This window comes from Uloborus diversus, chromosome 4, assembly GCF_026930045.1.
Source record: "Uloborus diversus isolate 005 chromosome 4, Udiv.v.3.1, whole genome shotgun sequence".
Taxonomy (NCBI): domain Eukaryota; kingdom Metazoa; phylum Arthropoda; class Arachnida; order Araneae; family Uloboridae; genus Uloborus; species Uloborus diversus.
The window spans coordinates 102702850-102725348 of NC_072734.1; the positions used below are offsets into that span (position 1 = coordinate 102702850).

The 22499-nt window shown below is 29.9% G+C and overlaps 1 protein-coding gene across 1 annotated transcript in view; it reads right to left on the reverse strand.

The window, feature by feature from the left end:
- Positions 1 to 22499, reverse strand: part of LOC129220738 (A-kinase anchor protein 13-like) — a 104071-nt gene that overhangs the window by 35409 nt on the left and 46163 nt on the right. The window contains 10 exon segments of the mRNA XM_054855168.1: positions 475 to 556; positions 2254 to 2373; positions 2453 to 2502; positions 5102 to 5219; positions 5304 to 5429; positions 5521 to 5694; positions 5767 to 5819; positions 19236 to 19287; positions 19627 to 19718; positions 20964 to 21007. Of these exon segments, the coding sequence (XP_054711143.1) occupies positions 475 to 556; positions 2254 to 2373; positions 2453 to 2502; positions 5102 to 5219; positions 5304 to 5429; positions 5521 to 5694; positions 5767 to 5819; positions 19236 to 19287; positions 19627 to 19718; positions 20964 to 21007 (911 nt within the window).

Below are 22499 nucleotides of genomic sequence, written 5' to 3' on the forward strand. Positions count from 1 at the left end.
CAAATTTTCTATGTAATGAACATGGAAATGTGCTGAGATTTCGATATGTGGAAGTTCGATGTATGGGAGTCCGATTGTAGTAACAAACCTATTACGAATAGTGTTTCTGCTTCAAGTTCATCTGCCAAATCTCAGGGGTCAAGCTTTGCCAAATTGGATGCTTGTTATACCAAAAAGCTAGCTACTTTGTGAACAGATTTCTGTCAAATTTAATTTGGTCAAAATCGGACATTGACAACCTGGCTCCAAGGCACAGAAATATATCAATTTATACACGCTAACAAATGGAGACAAAAATTGTTATCACTTTTAGATACAATGATAATGAACAATACAATTTTCATCATTTGGTGCACTTCCACAATCTCCTTAAATAAGAATCCCCCCCCCCCCTCCCCGACAAAAAAAATAATAAGTTTGTAGCAGTGAAATCAGCTAAATCACAGGTTATTGCAATAATTTTAAAATACTAACCAATAACTTTTCCTCTTGCACTCTTCCACTCAAGTGTTCCCTCAAATCGAAGTTTTCGATTATCAGATAAGAGGTCTGATTTCTGAAATGTACATTATATTCTAATGAAAAAAAATTAATAATAATAAAATAAAAAAGCACTATTAAAATACTCAATAATCAAACCTTTTTTTCCCCCAATATAAAGAATGCATAATTAAAAGTAAGAAAGTATTTTTAAGCATACCGAATCAAGGCTGTTTATAAGAAATAAGGTAACTCAAGATTTTATTAAAAAATTTCAAATATTTTTTCTTCATCCTAATTTCAACATTCTTCAAAAAGTTTTAAAGTTTGCTGGGTTAATATTACTAACGCTGGTATTTTAGTACATCATCTTTTGGTTTTGTAACCAAAACAAAGTTCTAGTAAGCTATACAAAAGGAATAAAAATTGCCAAATGTAGCAATGTTACAAAGATAACTTTAAAACATATAGATTTATACATTACGTAATTTTTAGCATTTATGAGTTCAAAAGAAACACCAGATGGCGCAATGTAGCACTCTGTTGGCAAAATTATAATAGCAAACTTCTACTTTTTATTTTACAAAATAAGTCAGCAACACTGCACACAAATAACTGGACTATTTTAAACCATCCTGAAACAAGTTTGGAAACTATTTGAGAATGCTTATTTTAAGTTGTTTAAATCTATTCGTCCTTCACTTTAATGTTCTATCTAATACAATAAATAATAGAAATCTTGTGGTTTAATGAAATAAAAATAGGGAGTTTCTAAGTATTTAAAAATTTTATTTTTCTACTCTGAAATTACACTGAAAAAAAAAATCTAGCATATCTTTCATACAGTTCAAAATTCTTTAAATGGTAAGATAACCTTGAATCAGGTTATTAATTTATTGAATATTACTTCTTAAAATTTTGGATAAATATATAATTCTCCAGAAGTTTTTCTCATTTTTATGTCAGGACAAATACTGCCGTGGGCAATTTCACAGCAGTGTCATTTAAATTGTTGGAGACATGATGAAACTCTTTTTTCATTCCATACAAACTCCAGTAAAATGCTAGAACTTGTTCTTTCCATTTTGCTTTCAATAGAAACCAAAGAAAAAAGTTTGTACAATAAAGCTGAAGTAAAATACATAACAAATATACGAAAAAAAAAAAAAAAACAAATATTTGTGGATACTGCTGTTTTGTTTACCTACTCAGGGCAGAACAACGCTTAACAGAATAACCACACTAATAGCATTCAACCAAATGCCTATAATTTATTGACCAATTTAGAAATTGATTGCAGATTTTTTTTCTGAAAAATGTTATTTGTCAGTTTCAAAAGCAGTTTAAAAAAATACTATAATTTAAATAAAAACAATTGCATATTATACTGTTGTGTGCAGGTAAACGGCAGTATCTGAAGAAATGAGTTATTGAGATATTAGAAGAAACGCATTTTGGACTCAATTTTAACAATAGGGAAATGTTGGAATTTGACTTTTTTACGCTCCTTTTTTCAGCAGAAACCAAATAAGCGAGCTTGTGCAATAAAGATAATGTACAATAGATGACAAAAATGCAAAGAAATGAAAAATAAAATTTCAGCTACTGCCTTTTACCTGCACATGGTAGTATATACCTATATATTACATATATTTTTTAATTTATTTTATTTAATGAAAAACACATATTTAATTTGTGTTTTTGAGTCGTACAAAAAGGTATACAACAAATAGAGATGTGATTTTAAATACAAAATTTACTCTAAGCTCATACCTTAAATTTTTCCTTTTTGTAAAATGCTGTCGATTTGGCATCTATCCTATTGTAAATTTCTAAAAGTCTAATTTCCCTTTCTTTCTCAGCAACAGCAGAATTTACTTGAGCAATTATATTCTGTAATTATATATTTAAATATCAAATTACCAGTTTACTTTTAAGTGTTGAAAATTTACTAAGAGAAATTTTCACTGACCTTTACATTGGATAAAGCTTTATTCAGTTTTTCAGTTTCATGTTTGTTGTCTGCAATGAACAAACAATTAATTGTTAAGAATTTTTATTTAATTACAAACATACAGTTCCTAAAAAGTACAGAATAAATTTAAGAGATGGCGACACTATATAGATGCATTTAACCAAGGACCAAATTTAGACCATGGACTTCTTTTCCAGCAGTAGAAATGATAGAAATTATCTATTTTTGGAGTTTGAGGTAGAAAACTAACAACATGAACATTAATTTAGAAACAGCATTCATGTGCTGTTAGCTATTGGGATATGCATTAATGAATAACAGAAGCAAGAAGTCAATCATGCGTCCCAGACAAAAAATAACGATTACTATATATACTCACCTATAAGTCGAAAAATTTCGTACAAAAAATGAAGTTATAAGTTAAGGGATTAACTTATTCATGGGGCAGAATTTCCTTAACTTTTCGCCGAACAATTAAACGGAAGATAAAACCACACTTGAGCACTTTCCCAATTTTAGTCCAACCCTTAAAAAAAACACTAAAGAAATAAATACTCACATTTTGCGATAATTTTGTCAGACTAAATATTGACAATATGAAAAATGAAGGTAAGAGATTACGCGGAAAGAGCAGGATTTACCATATTCGCGAATTTTTCAGACAGTTGGTCAAGGGGAAAACAATACTCATTTTCCAAAACATGAATGTAATACGGCAGCTGCACAAAACTTTGTAGACATAAAATTAAAATAAAAGCAACAAGAAACATAAATCGTAACCCCAAAAACGAATGCTTTACGAAAAAATTGGGTTCCCAGAAAAGAACCCTTTTTGTACAGAAATAAAAATCATACGTTTTCGATTGCAAGAATGTTCATTACATTTAATTTTCCTTCTTTTAAAATCTTTATTTTCAAAAATTGTGGCAAATTTTTCTCCATTTTTTTAGTAAGTAGAGGTTTGACTTATTTGTGGTGTTTGATTTTTTCTCGATTTTCAAAAGTAGGGGGTTCAAACTCATCTACGATCGAAAATTTACTTATACCAGAGTTTCCTCAGTACAATTGTAAGTGAAACCTATGAATCAAACATTATGAGCATTACAAAAACAGTATTTTATTAAAAATTTTGCAGAGCATTTTTATGCATAGCTTTGGGATATGCTCAACACTTTGGAGTTTGCAGTAAGTTCCAATAAGTTCAGTCTGTTCATCAAGTAATAAAGAAAAAAAATAGAACTAAATAATAGCTGTCCATATCTTTAAAGAGCGTTGTTTTGAATTATGAGATAAACTTTGAAAAATATAAGAATAATGTTCGTTGTTTTGTGAGTAAAAACAGGGGGAAAGATCTAAATACAAATAAATCACTGCAAAAACTGAGCAGGACAAAAATTAATACTTCAATAAAATCTTTGATTTTTCACTCGAACTATATCAGAAACAGCAGATCTTTAAAATATTTTTTTCTATTGGAGCAACATCACAGCAAATGCTGATTTTAAAGCTGCGAAAATGTTAGAATTTTAATAATCATGAAAATTCACAAAATAATGATGAAGTTCAATATTATTTTATCCACCAACAATATTTATAAAATATTATACACTTAATCATATTTCGCTTTAATTGCTGATGTGGGGCAAGGTTCTCTCATGTTGAATTATACAGGTATATCAATTAAATTCAACTTAAATATTTTTTATGTGAATTAAAATGCATATATCACCAAAAAGTATAAGAATGATACAAGTTTAAAGCAAAATATTCTAATAACAAACACATTTTGTATCAATAAAAGCAGTAAAATAGAATACAGTAAAATTGAATTGAGAATACGCCAAAAGAGTAAAATGAAGAGGTAAAAAGATACAGTCAACAGATGTTGACTGAATCTTTGTCAGCATAGGTTATGCTGCCCAGATTGTTCATTGAACATGATTGTTCATGGAACATATGTGTTTATGCAGAGGAACAAGTATTATGCAACTATTTGTTACTGAAAAGTAGGAGATGTATTATAGATAATGCTTAAATTTTTGCATTCACAGTAAGTAAAATTTAGTTTACTCAGTACTAACTCATACAAAACTTTCAGTAAAATTCAGTAAAATTTGTTTTCCCTGAAAGTAACTTTCATTTGAAAATTTGCAATTGGGTATTTTTGTCTGAGGCAGGAACTAAAAAACTTGTCTATGAATCTATGAGTTCAAAGATTTGTCCTCCAATAAAGAGGGAAGAGAAATTTGAAATAACTTTTAAATTATTTGCAGAAAAATTTTGATAACAGAACTTTTATCATTGATGAAATTAAATAGTTATAAGGTTGCAATTTTTATTAAATAAATTTGTTGAACAGTACTAGGGTGAGAAAAGTTCTTTAGCACTTAGAGCTTGCACAATGTGATAAAAAATGACCAATCATAGTTGGCCTCTATCAAAATGAGAGTAGCAGTGTCTTTTTTTTTTTTTTTTTTGATTTTTTAAACAACTTGTGTAAATTTAAAATTACAGAATAAAAATTTAATTTGAAAATGGGATACAGTTTAAAGAATTATGGTAACTTTTTTTAACAAAGAGTCACACAAAATTAAAGATACATTTGAATTGATAAATTACTATGAGTAAAAATAAAATTATGTTAACCTTTTGTAGTTTTAATGAGTGCATCTAAGAGAAGAGGATATTTTGTGACCCTTTGAGTCACAAGTAAAATGCATTCAGGAATTCCTCGAGCTTTACAAAAAGCCTTGGATCCACATTTCTATTAAAACAAACATGATATTACTGTAAAGGAAGAGAAATAAAGTACAAGTTTTTTCAAATATACACACATAAATAGCGTTACCTTAACAAATGACTGAAATTTTCGATCTGACTTCAAAATGTCTTTATACAATGAAAGAGCATCTGTATGCTGACTACAAAATTGAGAATAACAAGAAACCAATTCTTCTGCATTTTGGCCTTCAAACTACAAACAAAAATTCCACTGAAAATTTATACACCAAAACTTAATAATAAGAAAAACAATACAGATGCAGTCACTAATTTTACTTAAATACCTGTTGTGCAATAATATCTCCAATGTGTGATACAACAGCTTCAGTTTTTTGACGCTCTCGTAACCTTTGCAAAAAATTTAAGTGAATTCTAAGCAACTCATCTAAGCAAGGGAAAATCCTTTGAACCATGTCTTTGCTAACATTAAGTTCTTGTATCATTCCCTTGGCAAAAACCTAAAGAACATTGATTGTTATGGACAGTTGAGGTATAAAACATATTGTTATAAAAAGCAAATCATGGCTTACCCTCTGCATAATTTTCAGAGTTAGGCAGTGATGTTTTTCGGTTAAAATAAGCTCTGCAATGTAAAATATATCAATAAATATAAGTATATATTAACATTTAAAAAAAATAAGTTAAATTGATACACTATTTCTGTTTTGTGCATACATTTACAATGTGAATGAGAAAAGTAGCTAGTAAAACTTTGGTGGATGAACCTATCTTTCAGCTTGCATTGTCAGGTTTGTATTTTCATGCGGAAAACTGAACATAAGGAACTATTTGAACCAAAAAAATAAATAAATAAATAAAACATTGGAATGTAAATGTTATAAACTTCTAAATACATATTTTTGGGCTAGAAATTTAAATTTTTTCTACTTTTCTCAAGCGAAAATAAACCTTTTTGGAAAAAAATAGCAAATATTTTTCTCACAAAATTTCTAGTTTTTTCGCAACGAATCTCACTTTTAATAATAATAATGATACAATCTATGAGGGACCAATTCCTACAGGGTATGTAGAAAGTCTTACACTGACAAAAAATAGTTCATTAAAGAAAATTTACTTCTGTTTTATACATAATATTTTTTTTTTAAATCCTTATCTCATCAACTTTTTTTTCCCCCATAGGTACATTACCTAGAGGCATAAGGCTCATCATTTCAAATTTCTTCAGGGGAGGGGGAGTTAGGGTGTCACTCAATGCAAAATTTATCGGAAAACAAAAACTGCACCCACTTATATGTAAAATCATTAATTTTTGCCCTTGACCCCTGAATTATGAGCCTGCAAGCAGTGACGTAGCTAGGGAGGGGCGAAGGGGGTGGCACTTTGAGGGGCAGCAAAGTAACCATTTTGATGAGGAAAAAATAAATGTCTTTTTAAAATAAGGAAATTATGGTTTTAATCTGTTACTGCAGGCAAAAAGAAAATCTTCGAAGAGTAAGACTTTTTCGTCACTACCAGATTAAAAAATTATTTTTATACAAAACTTTCTGCTTTGTTTCAAAAACTTTCAAAAGTCTTTCTTGATAGCATATCAGTACAATTCCTTACTTTTTCTGTGGGGCAACAGTGGAAAGTCATGGAACCAATGTTTTTATTTAGACTGTAGAAATTAACTCCAGGTGGAAGAAAACAATGCAGTTTTCCAATTTTTGTTATAAGAAAGAGTTAACACGGGATTTTAAGAGAGTTTCTTGAAAACCTACACTAGTAAAACAAAATTTTTTTTTAACTTTAGGAAAATGGTGACAAGAGTAAGAAAAGAAGGGGGGGGGGAGAAAAATGGTACATGAAACAATTTATTGTTCATCACAGGAGTGGCTTTATCAGGGTTCGTACTCAATTTCAGAAATAAAATGAAGGAGTTTTGGAGGAGTTTTGAAGGAATAAAATGAAATTTTGAAGGAGTACTAATGGAGTGTCATTAAATGATGTCACACTTTTTTTCAATATATTTGACTATCTGCACCCTTTATTACAAAGTATCACATTTCACCCCAAACTCCTCTTGTCACGTCATATTTTTTACAAACAATATTGTTACAATAACTGTGTGATGTCACTTTTTGTCACCCTCTCTCTTCCCCTTGTCACAATTTCATAAGTCCGTCTCCTCTTCAAAGAATGACATCACTTGTGGATGACCCTTTTTACAATATCATAACTGCAATTAACTAAACAATTGTTTTTTTTAACGCAATCACTAAATATAATACATCTACTTATGTATTTTTAAACATTTAAATAATAATTAGACACCCTGACTTTTGCTGCTGAGAGTGTGGTGAAGGGAAAAACAATAATCATAAAACTTGAAAAAATAGCCAAGCACCATTTAAGCATGTTTTACTTCACTTATGAAATGTCTTAGTCTTCTAATAAAATTCTCACCTTCAACTTTTATGAATTAACTATGATCAATTTATAAATCGAAAAAAATGCATGAAATTACTACATTAAAATCGCCTTTAGTTAGACGAAGTTAGTTGTCAATCGAAGTATTTTAAGTTTCTGTTATAGAGGAAGATTATGTAGTCTTGAACTAAAAAAGAAGGAGTTTTGAAGGAGTTACAACCAAAATGAAGGAGTTTGAAGGGCCCTTCAAAAAAATTTCATAAATGAAGGAGTATTGTAGGAGTTTTGAAGGAGCGTACGAACCCTGTTTATATGTTGCAGAGTTTACTTATATATTTCTCATTCCTTACAAGAGTTCTCTATTTCAAAAGAAGTAAAAGGTATTTCTGTTTTCTCTGTTCTGAGAGTAGAAAAGCTATCCAACAATGTTGGATCACATGGCAGTCTATTAATTATGGGAGGTAAGCAAATTCCTTTTTTCAACATTTGGTTTGGTCCATCAACTTGGTCAAACATAGACTAAAATTGATTTTTAGCGTATTGAGTTTCAAATAATTCTGGCTGGGAACCTCTCCTACCACCAGTCTAACAGCGTCACAGATAGCTTCAAAATGTTTTTTCGAGGGAAAGCTCTCGAATTTATCTCTTTTCCTCATATCCCTAAAGATATAGCTTAGAAATGCAGTTTTAGACATTAGTGTTAAAAAATTTCTGGACGAATCCTGTCTTTGCCTCTAACGTAGCAAACACAGCCAAAAAGTACACATTTAGGCCTTTAAATTCTGAAAATTTTCCTTGAGAAAATTCTTCCCTCTCTTCTAAGGTCTCAACATATGGCCTAAAATTACATTTTTAAAACTTTGGTACTTCAATATGAATATGTGAAAACAGCATTTGAACCTTGACTATCCTTTTATCTCCTAACATCATCAAAGATAGCTTAAAATATGTTTTCAGGACTTCAGTTTTGGAATCTTTTTGAGAGAGATACCTTAATCCAATTTTCGAATTGAGTCTCCTACAGGGATAGAAGTGACATTTGCCAACAAAAATATAGGAAAATATAGGTATTTTCTCGAAAAAAATATAGGAACTCGATGGAAAATATAGGAGTTTTCTGTAAACAATATAGGAATTTTTCGAAATAATATAGGAACGTTTTGAAAAAAAAAGGCTATACAGGAATTTTTATAACAAGGCTAGCCAGTATGATTTTTTTTTTCAAAATGCAACATTACTATTTGATTAAAAACATGTAAAAACACTCCTACCTAACATAAGTGCAATACATACGCATAAATATGTCTAAAAATACACGCAAAATCAATTTTACAAAAAGAAAAAGAGCGTAAAACTTTAATTTGTAATAAATAACATAAAGGCGTTCTTCTTTAAAAATAAAAAAAATTAGACGAAATTTTTTGTAGGTGTACACAAATCTTTCTTAAAATAATTGTATTACTAATCTAATTCTTGACTGTCTGTTGTGGCGCCCATAATCAATCTCTAAACATAAGTTGCTCACTGAAGATTCTTTCTAGTTTTACAAGTTCAAAATAATTAAAAAAAAAAACATAAATGAATGTTTTTTTTTTGAAAACAGCAGCAACAGTAACAATACTTAAAATGTGCAATAAATTAAATTTTATCAAAAAGACTACTACAAATGCCTTCTACTTTCAAATGCCTTTATTATAAAATCAGTTAATTTGAATCCAAATTAAGAACCTTAATCAAGTTTGGGATTTTAAAACATATTTTCACAAGCAAAACACATGTGACATTGAAGTTACAGCATTTTGCGCAATTAAATTTTTGCATTGCATTTTGTACATTGCTATTCCAGGGTTCCCACTCTCATTCAAGAAAAGAATTCAAATACAGTCGACGCTCGATATAACGACCATCTCCGTCCTAGAGAAAAAGGTCTTTATAACGAGTGGTCGTTATAAGAGGTATAATTAAAAAATATATACACGGTCATCATGCATGCCCCGCTGTTCCAAAAAAAAAAGGTACTTTTTCAAACATTCCAGTTAAATGCCCAAATTATTTTTATCATAGGATTTTTTTAGAAAAATCGTGTGCAAAATATTATGACAGAATATTAAACAAATTTTAAAGTAGAAAATATAGGGAGGAAAATGTTACACACTTGCAAATCTGCTACTACTACTACTACCACAACATTTTCTGAAGATAAAACCAGACAGATGTTTGCCTTTTTGACAGAAGTGATTTTTGCGAAACATTATTTTCTGTTTCAGATATAGGTGATACATTGTGTTTTTCTTGCTTTTCAAAGAAGCATTCAAAAGTCCCTCGAGAACCCCAAATTTTAAAAACCACTAGATTCAAACACCAAACTATACCAACACATCTGTCAACTCCCTTTTCTTAGGAATCTGGAAATTTCTCGATTTTTCCTCCCATTATTTTTTCTGTGCTAGCAGTGGTGAATGGTAATCCCTCCACCCCTCTCAAAGTTCGATTTGACATTGAAAACTTCAGGCAGATGTCCGTAAACAATAATCAAAGTCATTTCAAGCTACAAATTTGTTTATTGGAAAGAACACCAGAAATAGCGTCCGCTGAATTCGGTCGCTGTATTGGATTAGACGATACAAAAAGGTCGTTATAATGAAAGCAAATTAACATAGAGTTCATAGGAACAAAGTTGGGACTTTTACCAATGGTCGTTATAATGGGACGGTCTTTATAATGTGTGGCCGTTATAATGAGCGTCGACTGTACTTATTTACTATGCTGTAAATCTTGTGACAGCTCTTGAGCAGTGTTCCCTGCTAAGCAGTTTATGATAGCAGTTGCTTCAGTCCGAGCACAACGGTCCTTTCTTTGCTACTTACAAGCCAGGGAACATATTTTTTATGAAAGTTTAGCATGATCTGATACTGCGATGGGAAAGCTGTGCTCCAGAATGAAATTCGTGAATAAAAGTTCTGTTCCAATTATGCTATCACTTGACGATGCAGAAAAAGGCGAACTTAAAGTTTTATAAATTGTTAAAACATGCACATTATCTTTTCATGTACTATGCTGAAATCAAGTCACATGTCACACAGTAATATCAGGGGTCAATCCAGGTTTTCTTTCTTGAGTCCCCATTTTGTGAAAAAGCAAAATATTTCTGAATTTTCTTTATTTTTGTGAAAAAGACATTATCGTGAATTTCCTTTTCTTTTCCGGAAAAAAAGTTTTTAGGTAAAAATTAAAATCACTTGACGATTTGTAGGTTAAAATTTAAACGTATACGATTTTTTTTCTCAGAAAAATCTCTGATATGATACTCTGAGCATTTTTTTTCTGAAAATCCTGACTTTTCAACACCAAATTCGATCATAGTTGAAATCCACGATTTCCCACGACTTTCAAGGGCACCCAGGAAAATATATATTTGATTTAGAAGTATTTGGTCACAGGGTTCACATACTCTTTAGGGAGAAAAAAAATCAAGCACTTTTCAAGTACTTTTCAAGGCAAAAAAAATTTTTTTCAAGGCAATACCATAAATTTGTTCTAAAAATATTGCATGCAGGTTTCCCTTATTGCAAACATATAAATAGGTAATAATATAAAAAAAGTAAAAGTAAAATCCGATAAACCAAAACGGACCTTTCACAAAAATCCGATCAACCAAAACGGACCTTTCACAATATCCCGATCAACCAAAACGGACCCTTCACAAAATTCTGATAAACAAAAATGGATCTTTCACAAATTATTTATTGAAAGAGCAAATCTCAAATTAAAATAATATAGCATATTTCCTGTATAAAAACGATAATGTTTGGAACCTTTTTTAAAGTTAAATTAGAGGAATCAACTTATACAAAATCAGCTAATTTTGCAAAAAAAAAAAAAATCGGCACTTTGTGATGCAAGCCAAAAATAATTACTACGGCCAAATAAATATAATGCCTGTTGTTGGTTTCTTTGAAAGAAATTAACAGCTGAAAGTCAGTTTGGTTAATAATTTTGCTTGTTTGTTTTATGCAGCGGTGCTGTAAACTTCTTTGAAAAAGCGTCAACATTCTCTGAATAGGCGTAGTAAGCACTTTTCTCCCCACTCATGATTTAATAATCAATAAGATACAGCGAAATGAACTCAGAACCGCAAAGGATAGTAGGGGTGGGGGTGGGGGATGTAATCGCTTCAGATAGGGTCACCAAATTCAAACTAATCGCCACTTGGCACTTAGCGTCTAGTGGTGCGATGTTTAACTGTTTATCGCCACTTAGCGTCTGGCGGTGCGATGTTAAACTGTATATTTTGGGAGAAAGTTATATGGGTTTGGTTTTTCGATGCTAAAAAGGATAATTAACTTTAAATAAACATTTATTTACCGTTTTTTCTTTTTCTTATAGATGCCTATATTTTGAAAAACGCAATCTTTTTACATCCGATATGAGAATCATATTTTATTCTTTTTTCAAGCTAACTTCGCTTTATTAAGATGCAAATAAATGAAAAGTCTCTTTATTTTTGTAACAAAGCTTATTTCAAGTTTTTAAAGAGGAATTCCATTTTTTTATGAGTTCAGTTATTAAAATGCTGAATCGATGGTTTATTTTTTATTTTATTTATTATTATTGTATTTTTTTTGCTTCAACTGTGTCCAGATATTAATGATATGTTTATCATAGAACTCTAAAATGCAATTCTAAAATAATTTTGTCAAAAATATTTATTTTACAAGCCATTTTTATACTTTTGATGCTTTCACTTTGAGGATTGCAATCTTTTTGTATCCGCTATGGGAATCTGATTTTTCGAATTTTCGATGTTTAGTACGCTTAGTTAAGAGGTAAATAAATAAAATATTTTTATATTTTTGTAAAAATCACGGAGTTTATAAGTTTTAAACGAAACTCTGCTCTTAAACAGTTTCTTGGGTTAAAAAGTTAAATGCTGAACCCCTGACTGATTTTTTTTTCTTAGTTATTTTAAATACTATACAAATAACATTTCAAGTATAATTTAACATGATGTAGAATGGTAGATAAATATTGATACTTGAGGGGTGCCCACCTCCCAGTGAGGGATGCCTCCCTACTCCCCAAATTCTAGAAAAACATACAAGAATGATATTCTCAACAGAAAAGAGGGAAAACACTCAACTTTAAGTGTCAATGATGCAGTTTCCACCATCTCAAGAGTCTAAACTTTCGTTTTCACAAAAAAAAAGTTTTTTTGAAAAATTATTTGATTTTTCACAAAATTATTTGATTTTTCACAAAAAACGGATCTTGTGAAAAATCATGGACAGACCCCTGCATAAAGAAGAGCAGGTTCCATGAGGTTTAATTTTGCAATCTTCACATTCAAAGAAGTATAATTTATAAAATCTGAAAGCCAAAAATTAAAAAAAAAAAAACCACCTTTAATGAATGCTTTTAACTTTTGTAGGAAGAAACTATAACACCTAAATTCAATGGAACAGCTAGACAGGAGATTATTTCCAATATTGATAGTGGTTTACACACATATAAGGGCGGTTAGGATCAAAAACACCACCCAGAAGGTAATTTCCGGTGGTATTATTAAGTTCAAAAGTACAAGACGTCCGTTAATTATTTATAAGTATTAAAAGTATAAATCAATTATTCGTACGCATGTATTAGTTGTTCAGGCGTTAAAGCATTTCAACTGTCCTCAAGTAACTTTAAAATTTAGTCAGAAAGAAAACATTTTATGAAAGTCTCCAATCCAGTCTCCGTACCTTAAAATTCGCGAAAGCTGCTTAAGAAGTGATAAATATTCTGAATGTAATCTTGAGCCTGCTTTTACTGAATAACTTGTAATAGTCAATAAATGTACAAGTTCAGATTCACAGAGCCATATTTCCTAACTGAAAAGATTCACAAGAAGTTGACATACATAATGACAAAAGTAGGGGTTTTTTGGGAACAAATGGATTATTGTTGAAATTAGAATTTAAATTTAGGGAAGGGATATTATTCAGATATGATTGCAATTTCATAAAAAATAACCCGTAAATTTCAAAGAGCTAATCGGGGGGAGGGGGGATACTTTTCAAAGCTAAGACCTCTTTTACCTAAATATACATGTGTACAACAATTACTTTTGATATACATACAATTTATTTCTTATGTTAAAATAATTTATGAAGTCAAAATATTATACCGATAAATACCAGGCCCAGTGCCTGTTGATAACCAGCAACAGGCAATGGGTCTAGCTAGGCTACTCAATTTATTGGACCCCAATGAAGATCAATGACCCTCCTTAAGCTATCTACCCCTTTACTGATTACAGCCTATTCTGGTAAGTTGTTCCAAGTGTCCACAGCTCAACAAAAGTAGTAACTTTGAACATTTGAGGTAAAGGGGGAAAATTAGAAGTAGGGAAGTGAAAGCATAACAAACACTACTAGATTTGAAGTGAATAATCAAAACACAATTACCCCTGTTACCTACCTTAATTATTTTAACAGACATAAAGAAAATGATGTTCTTATAAATTCAGTTTTACAAAATTGTATAGCTCAACTTTATCTTTAAAATACAAACTTTAAGTTAAAATGTTAGGTGCTCAGTTAATTAAATTTAAAATTTTTTCAAAAAATCTGTAATAACCAAGAATTAGCTAATGATAAATTAAAATTAAAATTGCAAACTTAAATAAGTATATATGTAATTAAACAAAAGTAATTAATTTTTTAGTTATTAAAAAAATAACATAAAACAAGCTAATCTGATGTAGCATGTGTCAAAATAATTTTTAATTGCAAAAATAAAATATTTACAAGATGCTGAAGGGTTGAAACCTCAAACAAGGGAAGCAAATTTTCGTGAATTAAGTTCAATTTTGGCATGTTTCTCATAAAATAAATTCATTTATTTTTTACTAAAATTAAACATAAAATATGCTAATTTAAGGTAGCATATATATGAAAATTACATCTGATTAGCCAAAATATTTAAATTTTTGCAAGATGCAAAAAGATTGAAATTTCAAACATGAGAAGCAATTTTCTGTAAATTCTGAGTAAACGCTGGCATGTTTTCCATAAAATAAATTTATTAATTTTTTACTAAAATTAAACATAAAATATGATAATCTGAGGTAGCATATGCGAAAATAACATTCGATTAGCCAAAATATTTAAATATTTGCAGGAGGCAAAAAAGATTGAAATTTAAAAAAAAAAAAAATCCTGAAAATCCGGGTAAGTTCAATGTTGTTATGGTTTCCAAAATAATTCCTTTTTTAGACATCGAAATTAATTAAAAAATAAACTAATCTGACATATCATATGTCAAAATAGCATCCAATTGAAAAAAAAAATTAAAATATTTACAAGATGCAAAAGGATTGAAATCCCAAACATGGAAGCGATTTTTCGCGATGTTGCAAATAGAACGCATATTCAGAAAATTGCATTAGTAAAATTCTTCTTTAAATGTTTTAATCACAATCCAATGATTTTTAAAAGAATTTAAGCACTAAGAAACTTTTTCAAAGTTTTAAAACTTTTTTAATGTTTTCAAGTAAATAAAAAAAATGAACTTTTTTTTTTCAAGCACTTCCAGTTGAAATATTAGTGACTAATTCCACCTTGGTATAAAATAAACCAGACCTAAAATCTTATTAGCCACCACTGTCACCAAGTTTTTAAGTACAAAAGGTAAAAGACGGGGGGGGGGGGGGGGGTGTCAATTTTTACTATTTTCAGAAAAAATAAATAAATAGAACCTTGCACTTGTTTACAAAAACATGTTTTTTGGAAAATGTAAGTTTCAATAGGTTTTGAATTATTTCAAAATAAATAAATAAGAAGTCGGCAAGAAACTGCATTTTAGATGAAATAGTTTTTTTTTTAAGTTCATAGCAAAACCTCCAAAACAATGAGGATCAAATGCAATTGTGCAAATAAAATTTCACTCTTCAAAAACTAATTAATTAAAAGAAAAAAAAAAACCATGATTTATGACACACCTTTACGTTATTTTCAATAGTTTGCTTTGAGATAAGCATCTAAAATTCTTGTTACGGAAAATTAGTCTTGTCTATTTCGATCTTGAGAATGACCAAACATGGCGACTACGCGAAAAATTTACGATAATAGACTTTTGAATTTGATGCATAAAAGTAATTGTAATTCTGGCACATTTAGCGGTATTTTCAATAGTTTTCATAGCAATTAACTTCTAATTCCGTTTTTGAAAACTTAGGCACTTAAAAGTCTTGTCTACTTCCATCTAGGGAATGACCAAAAATGGCGACTATACCGATCCAGTTTTTAACTAGTAGTATAAAAATAATTTTAAAAAATCCTCATAAAACAACAATTTAGTGGAAATGCTATAGTTTTTAGCACATTAGGGACCAAAGCAATGAGGATAAGATGAAATTTTAAATATTAAGTTTTTCATTTCTCTAGAAAACATTAAAATAATAATAATTAAAAAAAAAAGGATTTGCAGCACATTTTGCGTTATTTTCATTAGTTTGCAGTAAATAAATATCCAATTGTGCTTTGTTCTTATAAACTTAGACACTTAAGCATCTTGTCTGATTCCATCTCGTGAATGACCAAATATGGCGACTAAGTTTCACACGTAGCTGCTGATCCGAAGGTCCGGTTTGCTATATTTATTTTATGATGTGAAATTGTGTGAATGAGTTGCTTTTGAGATTTGGAAATTTTTGAATGGGGCCGCTTTTACGATGCGTAATTCTGTGAAGGGGCCGCAAAGCGGACACAATTTGGGTCTGGATTGACCCCAAAGTATGCATGTTTTTCGACTTCCTCGATTCCTTTGAAATCGGGAACAGTTTTGCGTATTCTTTTTTGAAAACAAACTTGGTTGCGCGGTCTCTTCGGAGGCATTATTATTGCAATGAACATTTAGTTAACACACGAACCTACATTCCGCACAATCGAAACCAAAACAATCGAAATTGAGCCAACTCCACGAAGTTCCGTTAAAAAAAAAGAAAAGAAAAATCGCGCGTGTGGAGACTTGAAATGGTAGTTAGCCGGCGAGTCCTTCCTAGAACGACGTCGTCAAAACCTACACAGTGCATGCGCTCATCACGATCGCCCAAGTTTAGCGAAGACTGGGGACTTGCACAAGAGCTGCATGTGAGCAGAATTGAACTGCGCAGACGAGCTAAAGTCGGGTCGAAAGTTTCGCGCTCCGCTCAGGAAGAAACATGGAAGGAAAGATAAAGTGGCGCGGAAAAGACAGTAGCTAAAAGTCGGGGGAATATGAAAAAAAAAAAAAGGAAGCGGAAGCTGAAAATATAGGAATTATAGGAAAATAGGAACTTTTTTAGAAATATAGGAACGCTGCGATGCCTGCTCCTATCATATCTACTTTTTTTAAACCTCTCCACTAGTAGCCTAAGCTGCATTTTAAACCTTTGTTTTCAGAACATTTCCTTGCAGTGCCCACCCTAACATCAATAAAGAAACACTAAGAGAAACTTCAGTTTTGAAAAAAATTGGGATCAAACCCAACCCGCGCTTTCCCTTCGCTTTACTAAAAATTGGTTAAAATTGCAATTTTTGTGTAAATTTAAAGATTTTCTACAAGAGTGCCCTCCCCCACCCCCTTTCTTCTTTTTTTTCTTTTGCAAGTATGTAGAAATTAATTACGTCTTCTTTGTCTAGTTAAATTTCTAGTTTTAATTTAAACACCCTTGACAGTTTAATATATTAGCTATTTCACAATGAAAGGGAATTGAGGAACCGCCCTGGGCGGCAAACACTGTAGCTACGCCACTGCCTGCAAGGCATGTAGTACCCATTAGCAAGGCCCTATAAGCAGCACAAAAATAGGCTTGTGTGCAAATGCCAACAATGACTTTTGGTAACTTTTACTGACTACAATAATAATAATAATAAAAATAATTATGATGATAACCTAAACGTAAGAGTAATTATTTAGTGAAATAACAAAACACTTGTTAGATTTAACTCTCATAATTTAATTTACTTTATGCAAAAGTTATAGATTAGTTTTATATTTATTGAACAAGACTTTAAATTCATTGCATTATAAATTTAGCATAAAATATTCTAAAATTGTTTTTGCCGACCTCTGTTAGGCGTTATGTTTCAGTAAATTGCAAAAATTTGATTTTATTTTACAGGAACATTTCAAATTAGAAAATATTTGTTTTAATGTACGAGGAAGAAAGTCATAAAACCAAATTACAACAAAAATCCTTTCTCTGCCAATTAAAACTCATAAAGTTAAAAAAGAAATTAAGTAGGTACAAAATTAAAACAATTAGTTTCAAATATTTTTCAACAAATTTTTACTTTAGAAGAAAATGTTTTATGGTTTGATCTTTGATTAAAAGAAAAAAGAAATGTAATAATAATAAAACTAAAAATTTTGGAAGAAAAATAATTTAGTGAATTTTCAAAAAAATGTCAAAGTAACGGAGCCAAAGTTTGATCTGAAGTACACACTGATAGGGAGCGCATGTTTTCGGGCTACCTGGCTACCTGGACTGAGTAAAAGATTTTTAAGTAAAATTGATAAAATGCTTTTAATCATGCGTTGCACAGCTTTAAAATTTGCATACAGAGTAAATAAGCTGTTTAAGCTTAGTAAATCATTTAATCTGCACCTTCGTTAATGATAAGAAATATGTAGAATTTTTTTTTTGATTGTTATTTTAATTTTTTTAAGTTTAAAACTAAAAGCCTGTTCAGAAAATTTTTGTTGATTTTATGATACAGAAAACCCTTCTTTTTAATATATAAGTGCTTTAAATCTTTTTGTTTCTTTAAAACCTTTCTCCCTCCCCCCTTTTTTTGGGGGTTTCTTTTATGGAAAGTAGGCTATTATATATATATATTTTTAAAAAAGTGCAGTTTACCTTGGGATCTCATTGGTTCATTTTTGTTGATAACGTTAGTTGTTCCATTAAATGATTTTTAATGAGCTTTATTTTTAGAAGAAACGATATTTAGCACACATAACACTTCATTATAAGCCAGAAGGAACACTGCATGCATTAAACACTATAAAAATATCTATAAGAAACTTTAAGAACATTATTAAAACGGACACCAACACCATAGAATACGCTACAATACCAATAGCAAAAACTAAAACATTGAGTCAAAGGTGTATAGTGACGTCAGGTCAATCACATTGCACTTTGCCTCACATGATATATTGCCAATTTTCTCTTTTTTAAAATTAATTATTAATGAAGAAAAAGGTTTTTTTTTACATGCAAAACCACATTTTCATAAGCAGTGAATCATAATTTATTCAAATTACATTAAATATTGCATTTCTCTCACATGTGCAAATAGCTCAATGACTTCTAAAAAATGGAATATGGCCTCCAAAAATTGAGATAAATCTCTCTTCTAATTAAAAATTCCATTCCTGTTAAATAACATGGAAAAATCCATTTTGTTTCAACTTCTAGTCTTTATTTTGGTGAAATAAACCAATCTACCCAGCAAAAAAGTATCTTTTAATTGATTGTTAATTTTGAACTCTAAAAAGTAAGTGGCTAAGTTCCCGTTACTTTTGGTAGTGAGGGGGTAGTTCACCCTCCCCCTGTACAAGTTCACCAATGTTCATATAAAAAATTGGAAAAAACTCTCACCATAAATTGCTTCTTGTCTTTTCACATCCTTTTCTTTCAACTTCTTCAAAACCTAAAATTATGAAAATTAAGAAATTTCTTATATGTTAAAAAACAATCAAGAAAGTTTACCTTAATGGCTAGAAAATTGACACAATCACATCAATAAATAACATGAAAAAAAGGAATGCAAAAGAATGAAGTGCAGTTAAATTGAATGATACATTTTTTTTTCTTTTCAGTTCTTCCCCATACATGAAGCATTTTTTTTATTGAAAAAATTTTCAAGCATTGCCAGTGTTGATGAAATATTACCCATTAGGAACTTTCAGAATCGCAATGGCTCAACCATGAAATCAAGATTAGAATATTGTCACAAGAAATATGATGACCATTTAAAAAAAAAGATTACCTTTTTATCTACAGTCCCATTCCAAGATTCTGGTTCCTCATCAAGTAATTGCAACATAGCATCATCTTCTACATCACTTGTTCCTTGGCTAGCTAAAAAGGAAAATTAAAAAGCAGAAGTTGAAACTAAATATACTGATTATTATATAGCTCACCAAATTGATAAAATACAAAATCAGATAAAATTCTTTTGCTTAATATTTTTAAAATTTTACTACTCATTCAAAATTTTTAAATTAAGTTCTAAAACCACATGCTTATGAAAAAAAAATTTAAAGCATAAGATAAATTTTCGATTGTGGGATGAATCACTTTTCGACCACAGCTTTTTATTAAAATACTTTATGTTCATTTCAATTTTTATGAAAAACATTTTTTTAGAAAATTTTATTACTCTGAATGTTTACTGAAATCAAATGTCTGTTTAAATATACCTAAATAACAATACATTCTTTTTATTTACATGTAGCAACTTCATGTTTAACTTACATTTTAATCAGTTATTTAGTTTTTAGGAATACACTTCCTTTACTATTTTACAACTGAGATTGAAGTAAAAAAAAGAATTATTTTTACTTGAAAGTAATAACTTCAAATTAAAAAAATACTTCTAGTTAGAAAATATTAGGCAGCAAACCTATTTATTGCCCTTTTACCTATTACAGAAACTTCAATAAATAATCAAGCCAGCTGGTTGCCAGTGGCAGTTATTTTTTTATTAGTAGGCTTTTACACCTGTAACTCAACCAATTAGTCGTCAGTTTTCTTAAAAACATAAGGGGAGTCAGAGAAAACTAAAGAAAAAAAGGAAGCTTGGAGTTGAATTGTTTTCTAACGACTCCAACTTCTTTATATTAAAATCAGAGTGACTCGGACTCTTTGATTCCACAGTCCTGAAAGAATCCAAACTGGGTTTCTTCAAATATGTCAAAAATTCATTTCGGCAGATAATGTTCTTTACCTTCCCGTAGCAGTACTGCTCCTGGTATTACTTAATAGAACTAAACATTGAAAGTAACTTGTCATGATGAAATCTAAAAAGAGTTTTTTATAAAATATATTTAAATAAAATGATCAGATTGCAATTATAATTGGTAGTTGAGATTATTAATTAAGCAAGAATTCATTTAAGCTTATAGGGGAGTTCCAATAAAATTTTTGAAGTTTGTGATAATTTTAGAAAACAGATTTATCCTCTTAAGAATGATTATATAACTCAATTTTTCCCATTAAGAATTTTAAAAAATCGTTTGTGATTATAGATGTGCTAAGTCATCAAAAATTAAAGAAAATTGGGAAACAATAGAAGTAATCTAGCAAGAATAAAGTATAACTTACTTTCATCTAATGATTCTATAGATGCAGAGTTAGTTTCAACCATGCTTCAAGGGAAAAATAAGAAGGTATTACAGTCCGAACAAAAAAGAGAGAAGGTAATGAGACAATATGCACAAAATGGTAAGTAGCAATGATGAAACTTCTTTAAAAAATGTACATAAAACGAGATAATTATGACTGAATTTTCTGCCCAAAATTGGTGAAGTGACAATTTAATTTGCCTCTTTTATCCTTTATCAATGTAAGGTATGATGAATGTTAAAAGAGAGAAGACATTTGTATATCAACTTTGTCTCAGTTGGCTAACAGTTTGATTGCAAAACCACTTCTAATTCATCTACATAAGTCATCAGACAAGGAGAAAAATGTTCTCTCTCTCTCTCTTCCAAATATATAAATGTGTATTATTTCTTTCTTTCTTTTTTTTTTTTTTTTTGTCCTTTCAAAATCGGTCCTTACTTTCTTACCATACTGATTATTACTTATTTCGATAGTGTGTCAGACTACTAACATTTTTAAGTTCAAAACAAACACAGCATATTATTAGTTTTTTCTTATGTGTTAATTAATAATTACAATTTACAAAAAAAATTTACACCACTTTTTTAAAAAAAGTGAGCAGAACTACGTATAATCATAAAAAATTTCAGCCTAATTTAAAAAAGAAAAACTTGTGTGTTATGCAAGCATACATCTAAAACCTGTCATATTCTGACATTCTAGTATTATTTAGATCAAGGCTTCTCAACCTTTTAGGCTCTATGCCCCCTTTGAACACTGATGAACAAAACGAAAACAGGAAGCATTGCTAACTTCATTGTTAAAACAGAATCATGTTAAAAATAAACTATGCAAGAAAATTATAAAAATGGAAGCCAAAAAGCAAAAAAAAATATAGAATAGCTCTAAGATTACTGATCAAGTTACAATTATTCCTCAAAACATGGAAAGATTCTCAAAAATCAAGATGTGATGAATTGGGGCATTTGTGGATATTTTGATAAGAGTGATTCACATAATTTTGATGCTCTTTCAAGTGAAATTTCAAAGCATGCCTTGTTTGTCCTATATAGGAAAAACTACAACGCAATTGTAATAAATTCCATGACAATTAAAAGGATGAATTAAATATTTAAAAGAAAAGAATGAAAATTAATTACTAGGAGAGAGCATTACCTGGAATTGGATAGACTTAAGAATATGTGCAAACTGATAAGTTACAGAAGGGAAGAATGGCAAAACAACCAAATTCTTAACAATGAAAGTTTTGTTAAGAACAATAGTTAAGGATTTTTAGCAAGCTTTTTGTAAATGGAATCAATCAAAGTAGGCTGATAGACTTTGATAATCATCCTTAAGCCCATTTATTTTGCATTGAAAAAAAAAAAAAAAGAGTTCCTTGTAAACCCAAAACAAGTATATTGTGAAAATTGAGAGTAATATTTTCCTTCTGCTTCTTGAATTTCTTTTCTGCACAAAAGTATTTCTTTACTTCTTATAAGTATTATGTATATAACTGACTTTTTAAACAAAATA